Source organism: Calidris pugnax, unplaced genomic scaffold (genome assembly GCF_001431845.1).
Source record: "Calidris pugnax isolate Ruff unplaced genomic scaffold, ASM143184v1 scaffold8, whole genome shotgun sequence".
NCBI classification, from domain to species: Eukaryota; Metazoa; Chordata; class Aves; order Charadriiformes; family Scolopacidae; genus Calidris; species Calidris pugnax.
In genome coordinates, this window is record NW_015090830.1 from 2,648,638 (window position 1) to 2,657,940 (window position 9,303).

At 35.2% G+C, this 9,303-nt stretch overlaps 1 protein-coding gene across 2 annotated transcripts in view; it reads left to right on the forward strand.

The window, feature by feature from the left end:
- Positions 1-9,070, forward strand: part of MARCH6 (membrane associated ring-CH-type finger 6) — a 46,574-nt gene extending 37,504 nt beyond the window's left edge. For both annotated transcript variants that reach the window (XM_014940983.1, XM_014940982.1), the window contains exons 23-26: positions 1,718-1,807; positions 3,238-3,370; positions 4,299-4,434; positions 6,465-9,070. In XM_014940983.1, coding sequence (XP_014796469.1) covers positions 1,718-1,807; positions 3,238-3,370; positions 4,299-4,434; positions 6,465-6,555 — 450 coding nt within the window. In that variant the 3' untranslated portion in view covers positions 6,556-9,070. The remainder of the gene's footprint in view (positions 1-1,717; positions 1,808-3,237; positions 3,371-4,298; positions 4,435-6,464) is intronic.
- Positions 9,071-9,303: the final 233 nt, after the last annotated feature.

Sequence of the window (9,303 nt, forward strand, 5' to 3'; positions counted from 1 at the left end):
TTTGTTTTTTTTTCCATACAAGGTTTTAATAGGCTGATACACACTATGAAAGGAATTTCTATATGCTTTAGGATCATTCTGGGTTTAGGTTCAGATGTCAAATCATTAACACAACATTTTGCGGTAGAAGTGTTTTGCATTTCTTCACCCAAATTTCATAGGTAAAGGGAGTGCAAACTTTTTTTCTGCAAGTTGGTGGAAGAAATGAAGGTACCATGGATTGAGTGAGAAATGCTTGCATCACCTGGGCTGAATTATGAAAGGAATTGTAAATCAAAGAAACGCTGAGGGAACCATAACTCAAAAGACTTAGAATGCATATTACTAAACATCAGGGATAGTGATTTTCTAAGCTGTCCACAAACAAGCTTTCATTTACTTTCAGTATCCAAATGTTTGAAAGCCATAATACAAAGAAGAATTTGACTGCTAATTTAAATATTCCATTATTTTATATTATTTTATAGTAGAAGTATCCTTTGGAGATGTCTAAGTAAATGACTAAGTCAGGACACCATGTGATTGCAGTGGTAGACAATCATGATTTCCAAATGGTTTTGGAAAGAATTTGTAATACTTGAGATTCTGAAAATTCTTAACTTTTGCATGTTAGCTCTTTAAAAGTTTGTAGTTTTTAATATGTTGAGAGATTTTATTTTCATGTGGCAGAGTTTCCTTAAAGTACTGGATTACAGGGATTTGAGACTTGTTCTAAATTTTAAAGGAGCTGTTGAAATTGAGAATAATTTCCATTTTTCACAAAAGACAATAGAGCTATACAAATGTTACGTGCTTGAGCAAACACAAAGCAGTTTTTAACACTGACATTTTTAGTAGTAAGTTTTAAAACTTTTGAACATATCTGGGGTAATAGACATAAACAAAAGCTGTCTTTTTAAATAAATGGTTAAAGAAAATATATTTTCCCAGCAGTTTGAGAAGGTTAATTAACTATGATGTCTTAAGTCTTACTGGTTCTGTAGCTGTTTATTCTACCTTGTCAGCCTATACTTTGCTTTCTGGTTTTGGTGGTTTTTATTGAGGAATCTCACACAAATATCTACGATTCAGAAAGGATTGACTCATGATGAGCAGTGTTTACTAAAGGCCTGTAGTTATATTGTGTTCTTTTATTTCCATGATGTAATAATTGCAGTATATGTTAAAGCATAAATTTTCCTCTGAGTAGTATGATGCTCTTTTGTGAAGAGCATTGTCTTCTGTTGTTTAGCTTTTCTCACAGGTTTTGTGGGTAGAGTTTTGTGAACAATTAAAATTTAAAAGACCAAAAACCACTTTTTTTCCTGCTTTCTGTGAGCATCTTTTGTATCTTGTTTCCCTTCTTTTTTTTTAAGGGAATGAAAATAACTTATTTCTAGATAAATGTTAGGAGTGTTAATTAGTTTGTACCAGAATGTTAGTCTGTTGCTTTAATAAGTGTAATGCTTTTATTTTTTTATTTGCCTTTTGGTTTAATAGTGGTAGCTGATTTTTCTGGTTCCATGAAGCTTTTTACAGATGTCAGTTAAGCTTAAGAGCATCCTCTTTTATCTTAGGAGTTTGCAGAAGATGCCACCCCTTGTAAGCAATGTCCCATGTAAATAGAAAAGTAATTCTTTTCACTTATAAGTAATAGTAACAAGTTGCTCTAAAAGCTTTTGATTGTTAAATTATTTAAGAATATGTTAATGCTAACAATCCCTTTTTACAAAATTAGGACTGGGCTCTTGGAGTTCTGCATGCCAAAATAATTGCTGCCATAACACTGATGGGTCCCCAGTGGTGGCTGAAAACTGTTATTGAACAGGTAGGAAAAAATTGTCAATGTGAATTATCTGTATACTAGATTTTGAACATCTTTTTGAATGTGTGAGTCAGAAAACAGAGTTACTGTTGTAGTAATGGTGTAATTTGAGTATCTGAGTAAAACTCAACTAGTCTTGTAGAATCTTTTTACATTGTATAGCCTAAGCCATTAAGGTACACGTAATAAAACAAACCTTAAAAATCTGAAATCAAGAAAATGCTGTGTACACATATATGCAATTTTGTCGGGTCTGTGTTAAAGTGAGAAACGTCATTATTTCTTCAGATTAATTCACATGTGTCCAAATACTGGACATTATTTATGTCCACCGCTCAAGAACCGCAAATTTCTGCCTTCTCCACAGCTGTAGATTCCCTCATTCATGGATGAGTGCATATGAAAGATACAATTTCCATTCCCCTGTGATTATTAAGCAAGACAGAACAGTTTCTGTGAGCACTTCTGAGTCACGTGACCTGTTGCATCCTTTGGCAGAAGTATTTTTTCATTGATTATAACCTTTAAGTTGTCTGCTTGCCATCTCAATGAAGTATCTCAGTTTGTCAGAAAGGAACTTTTCAGCCCTGCACTGTATGTGATGGCTATGGTGTGTGTGCTGACCTCTGTACAAAAGGTGCCTCTCTTGATTAAGCCTAGCACATAGTCCCTGTTATTAAATCATTTACTGATCACTTTAGGTGTCACTGGAGAAATGTAGTCTTAGTTTTGTGAGTACCTTTTGATTCATTCCTCTTCCTTCCATTCTGAATGCTCTCAATGGGGGCCTGTTTGTTATACACACACTCTTCTGAGCCATCCTTAGAACTGGTTCCATCCAGGCTGTGGAACAGAGGCCATAGTCTAGCTCTATGTGGAAGCCAATTGAAATTGGTCTTTTCCCATTGTCAGTCTAGTCATGTTGAGACCTTAGCACCTCAAAAATTTAGGAAACCCTGTCTTCAAGTATAGACTCCACATGCAGAGGCTCTGCTCTGCCCAACCAAGTACAAACCAAGATCCTATTTTCTGCCTGTGTCACCAAATTTAATAGATTTGCTCTATTAGCCTACACAGGAATGTCTTTCAGCAGGTTAACAGCACAAAGCGATCTTAGGTCACCCGCAAAGCCACCATCCACAGCTCTGTTTAATGATCTTTCAGCTGGTGTCTCACACTTCTGCAACCAAATCACAACACTATTCCAGATTAAGTTGCTCTCCTGGGCACTATTGAAATTATTTCCTGGAACACCCACAATGTAGATTGGCACAGAATTTTTCCTTCTTTGACTGTGGCCTTCATGGGTTTTTCCAGTTGGGAACACCTGTTTCCTCTCATAGGAGAATTGTGTATAACCTTGTAATTAATTTGTAAATGCAAAGCATGGCTCTTGTGGTTGATCCATTCTATTTCTAACTTGTTCTTCTTAGGTATATGCAAATGGAATCCGTAACATTGATTTACACTTCATAATCCGTAAACTGGCAGCACCTGTAATCTCTGTTCTGCTACTTTCCCTGTGTGTCCCGTACATCATAGCTTCTGGAGTTGTACCTTTACTAGGTATGTATACATTCAGAATGCCTGTCTGTCCTCTGGTGATCTAGAGCAACGTAAATAAATCTGTCGAAATAAAACTTCAAGCTCTTTGTTATTTAAGAAAAAAAATATCGGCAAAACCCATGCTATTCTGGCAACAAATGCTTAAGGATTGCTGTGTCACCTTAAAAGTTTGGGGGTTTTGAGAAATGCAGTATATTATTCTGACTGGCTTTTTAATGAACCAAGTGTGGAATACATCAAGCGTATGGGAGTGCACAATATCTAACAGCAGAAATGCACATTTCTAGCTAGTTTGGGAGAGGGATGATTAATTCATTTCTTCTTTGGACAATCAACCTTTAGTTTCTCTTTGAGAGCTATACTGAGCTGAGGACATCTTTTCTGACTTGTCAGAATTTAAAGGAAGCTTAGAATAGGTAAAAATACTGGTTTCGAGGTTTTCATTCAGTATTAAAATAAAATGTAAATTGTAAATACAACTTTTTTTCAGGCTTTCCTGTCTCTTTGTAATTGAGGGAAACCATTTTATTAGGAGCAGAGTAGATGCTTTTTTCATCAACAGTTGTCTTTGTTGCCAGTTTTGATGCTAACAACATGTTCAGGAAGTCCTGGTTTATTCTTGGACCTCTCACTTCAATGCAGACTTTTATAGTGTCAGCTTTCTTCTGGTATGATGTATACAGAAGTCAATAAGCAAGAAGAGCTGACCAATTTTTTTCCTGTGGATTTTCACAGTGTTAAAATCTGTGTGAAAAAGAACAACAGCTGTCACGTTGGATCTCTGAGATCAATGGATGTGTTCTTTATTTCACAGGCCGCCTACTGAAGTTATGCTATCACAAAAAGTATAGAAGTAGGTACAGAAGCAGAAATGCACGAGTTACTTCAACAATGACAGATTATGTGAGGGTTGTGTTTTATTTTGTAGGAGTCACTGCTGAAATGCAAAACCTAGTTCAGCGACGGATTTATCCTTTTCTGCTGATGGTGGTGGTTTTGATGGGAATTCTCTCCTTCCAAGTCCGCCAGTTCAAGCGCCTTTATGAACATATTAAAAATGACAAGTGAGTATATAGTGTGGGTTACTTAATTTTTCCACTTTAAATTGTGATAGCAACTTCAGATTGAATTCAGGTGTTGTAGATGCTTAGACAAATGACCCTCTGAGTCAGATCTAAACTCTTCTTGGCAAATGTTTTACCTATGGTTCAGGTAGATAAACACAGGAATAAACTGTCTTTATAAATGGAAAAGTTTTACCACAAATGAAGCCAATTACTTGTTTGTCTCTCCTTTTGTTGTCTTGAAGGACAAAAGAATGTAATAACTATGACATATCTGGAAGTAAAATCATGTCTCGATCTGCTGCTTATAAAACCATTTCTCCAACCTTTTCTGCCAGTTTTTCTTAGTATTTCTACTCGTTAGTCCAATTACCCTGATAAAGAACGTTCAATTGATTTCATAGAGTTTGTCCTTATCAAATTTTGTACTGTTTTCTGATGTTTTCAGTAATTATTACTTTGTATTACTCAGATGTCTGACAAAATACTAATTTTCCTAGTGTTTTTTCTGGTTATCCTGCCTAGTTTCTAAGCATTTTTTGTTTTTCTTATTACCTTATTTTCTCTGTTGTCCTAATTACTTCTGTGTTAGTTATTTAGAAAAATAAGTTTCAGACCCCAGCAACTAGGCTTGATTTGTATTGAAAAGGAATAAAGGAGTTTGTTGTGTTCATGTCCTGAGTTGCCCTAGAACAGTTTTGCTTTCCACTGACTACAAAAGGAGTCAAACCTAAAATAAACTTTTTTTGTATCTTACAAGTTAGGAAGTAACTGATGCATTAACTGTTTGGTGTAAATGCGAAGTTAATAGTATCTAGAAACATTAAGAGAATTGTAACTAAAATTAAACTCTCTGCAGATCAATTTATATTTTAGCACCTTTGATCAGCTGTTTTAAATCTTGTTCCCCATCTGCCTTCATAACATGTTCTGTGGTGTTTGGCCTACTGTAGTATGTATAGCTGGTATTTTTATTTACAAATGGGCTTTTTACCTAAACGTTAGTATCTTTCAGGCAGAATGCCTATTGAATTGCAACTTGCATTAATGTTCAAGTTGCTTTCTTGTGTAAATAAGGCATAAGGATAAAAGGCTGTGAAAATATATCTAAGTGAAAACTACTTTGATATTAAATGAACTTTTGAAATGTTATAACCATTCTTGTAGACAAAAAGTTTGTACAACTTAAGTTAATGATCTCATTTCAGGAAGTAAGCAAACGTAGTCATGCCAGCCAGTAGAGATTTATGGTTTAGAAATATGCTTAATTAAATCTTTCATGTAACACATTTCAAAAGCATATACTAGTTTTTGTGACATTCTAAAATACACAAAAATATATGTGATGGCTCTTTGGTTGTGGTACCATGAGAAAAGGAGTGGTGGTGAAAAGGTTTCTAAAGGAAATGTTAGGTTTCAAGGGAAGAATTCATAGGTATATATATATATGCCTCTTCTGCATGTAGAACTAGCATACAAATAGGAAGCATGGAAAAGAATTTAGGTAGGAGAAAGCAGGAGCATGAAACAATGATATAGAGGAAGTAAGGAATAATGTGAAAGGTTGGAAAACTGCTATGGCAATTGTTTTGGTTTTTTTTATTTCAGAACCTCATTAGCACTCATTTGGATTTATATATGAGTGGTTGTTCCAAATGTTCAAGTGACAGTAGCTCAAACAGACACTGTGAAGATGTTCTTAAAAGTATCATCCAGCAAAGTGCCTGGGCATATAAATAATGCAAACACACTTTTTATATTTCATATCTTCATTCTGCTTGTGTATGTCTGAATTGTATGACTATGAAAGTTAAACACAAACCTGCAATGTCTGTATTTCATTATGAAAGGCCTGAATGTTGAGAAAAAAGATGAGGATGGTTGAAGACCATTAAGGGAGAGAGATCACTTGTAAAAACTTTTATTGAAATGAGAAAGCTACTTCTGCAGCAAAGGAGATAAGAGTGAATTTCTGTTACAGAATTGTATTGACTTTTCTTAATTTCTCACTGTTTTTTACTATAATCCAGGTACCTTGTCGGGCAACGACTTGTGAATTATGAACGAAAATCCGGTAAACAAGGCACATCAACAACTCCACCTCAGTCTTCACAAGAATAGATGGTCATATTAAACATCTTGACCTTCCCTTTGCCTTTACGTGTCCTTTTTTCATAGACTTTTCTTCAGTCTTTGGATATCTCTCCCAGTAATACTCTCAGCAGTGTTTTGGCTTCTGTTAGTAGCATCCAGATAGCAGTGAAGGCTCTGTTCCTTATCTGCATTTTCTGATGTTATCAACGCTGTCTGAGGTCTGTATATGTGTAAATAGAAGTATCTTGACACCCTAAAACCTTGGATTAAAAAGAATGTGCATTGTACATCTTTAAAAAAAGTATATTAATTTATTAAATCTAGTTGTCACTTTATTTTGGACTGCTGTTCTGTTGACAATGTGCCACAAAGCAATAGTGCGAAGAGGCAAGATGTTTTTATAAAATTTGGGGCTTACTTTATGGTGTTCATAACAGTTCTTATTGTAGTAATATAGTATGATTTTTTCATGAGTGGAAAGGCCACACAGAGAATATCAAAAGTAAATAACTGTCTTACAGTCAGCAATGAAGTGGCCGTGGTGAGAACATAATGAACTATGTATCTTGCTGTCAAGTTTTTTATTATTTTGTATAACACCAAAGCTGTTGTACATTTTTCTATTGCCTGATTGTTTTTCATGTGTCTGAGTTTGTAATATTGTACAGTTGCTGTTAAATCAAGAAAATATTTCCTCTTCTGAGAATTCAGATGTACTTGTTGAGGCTAATCTGGGTTTTTCTGTTTGGTTGAGGGGAGGGGGGGGGTTGGCTTTGGGAATCAGCATTTCCTCAATTGAAACAGTAAGTAAAAAATTTACTAAGGCTAGGTAATGGAAGCATTTAAACGTACCAGAGAAAATCCGATAGGTTCTCAAATTTTAGGCAATTTCTTAACAATAATAGAATTTTTCAGGCCATTAAGAGTAGGGATGAACCTTATCTGATGTGTTTGCACAGAAACAAAGAGCATAGTGTAAGCAACATTCTGACATGGTCCGTAATTAAAGAGCTTGAAATCTTTTTTCTCTAAGTTACCAAAGTTGCAGATAGTAGTATGAATTTTATATTGCACAATTACTTAAAAAAAAGGACCCACAACAAAAACAAAAAATCTTTTCTTTAGAATTGGTCACTGTGAATTTTTATGGGAATAATATTGAGGAAGTGATTAATCACACATCATTTATTGCCTGTAGGGCAGGGAAATACATATCTTATTAAACAGGCAGGGTTAGATTTATTTGCAAGGACACAGTCAAACAAGAGCCACCAAACCAAGTCTGTGTTATTTCTAGATGTAGATAGAGTTATTTTGCAGTAATGTTTGGGGTTTTTTTATGTAGATATTTTAAAAGAAAATACATAACAGTATCACAAAGCTTTAAGTAGCATCAAATCACATGCTTAGATTGCAGTATCTTTCCTAGATTAAATGGGGGAAACCGGAGCATCCATTGCAGTAATCAGAAAATTGATGGAACATTTAACTTGCTACTCAGTACACTGTCCTTCAGTATTCTGTGCTTAAACCTATGTGTATATAATTAATACTTGAGAATCTGGCAGGTGCTTTGAGAGCGTCATCTCCTTTTATTGATATTGCATCTCTGATCTGGCGTGTTTTGAGCTACCGTGGTCCAGGCTGTCATGGTGGTAGTGCACTCTCTGGTGCCTGGACTCATCTCCTGAGGCAGTGAGCACAAGCCAAATGCATCTGAATCTGGTGGCAGGAACATTGGGCCGTCACTATCAGAAGATCAGAAAGTACTATTTTACAGAATTAGTTGTCCTGATGGTTTTGAACCTTTGGAGTGATTTATTAGGAAATTTCCAGTGAAATGAAATCACAGAAAAATAACCAAAATATTTCTTTCATTTACTGTTGCTGACTAAATGCTAAATTGAGTATTCACCCCATATATTTTTGATGTGCATAAATATTGCATTTGACTATTTACAGTGGTGTACATTGTGGGACAGATATATTTTCAGAAGATTAAATTCACTGGTAACATACATTCTTACTTATGCCAAGATTCTGTCTTTGACATATCTTGCGTAAAGAGTTCCAAAATGGTCTTGCTACTCAAATATTGCAACCACTACTGTGCATCATGCAGAATTTGCAGTAGTGTGGTTCTTGTAACTTTGTGTTTTTATCCAGACAAACTGGTCTTAACATTAAAATTTATTAAGAAAAAGCCTTTGTGCTGTTTCTTATTACTGTTATTTTACAAGTTGTGACAAAAAACTGAATTGGGCCCGTCATGTAATGTGAACTGTAGCTGTTTTAATGTAGCTTACATTACCTGTGTTTGCTCTTTGTTATGGAGAACTGGTTTCAAATCAAACTCCTGTGGTTTTGCACTGCTTTACAGATTCCAGCTGAAGTGAAGTTTGTTTCTGAAACTGTCCATTGCGAACTTGCAAAAAATTCTCATCTCCTTATCTCCTTATTTTCTCATGTGTTTTGGGAAAGAAGATGGAGGCTGTATAGAATAAGAATTAAAGAACATTACTTTTATTGTTTTAAATTTAAATAGTTTGCCTTATTGTGCCATGTGTACTCCTCTGGGATAGAACTTGATAGTAAGCATGTAAGTTAACTGGCAGTTACCAAGACAGCTGAGGAGCTCTGTACCAGTGGCTTCCATCTCTGCTAGAGTAATCCAGCATACCATGGTCTTATGGTATTCTTCAAGTGGGAAAAATTATGTGTGTGTGTGTTGTCACCACAATTTCTGTCGACCTTGGGTCTTGAATGGAAGGACTG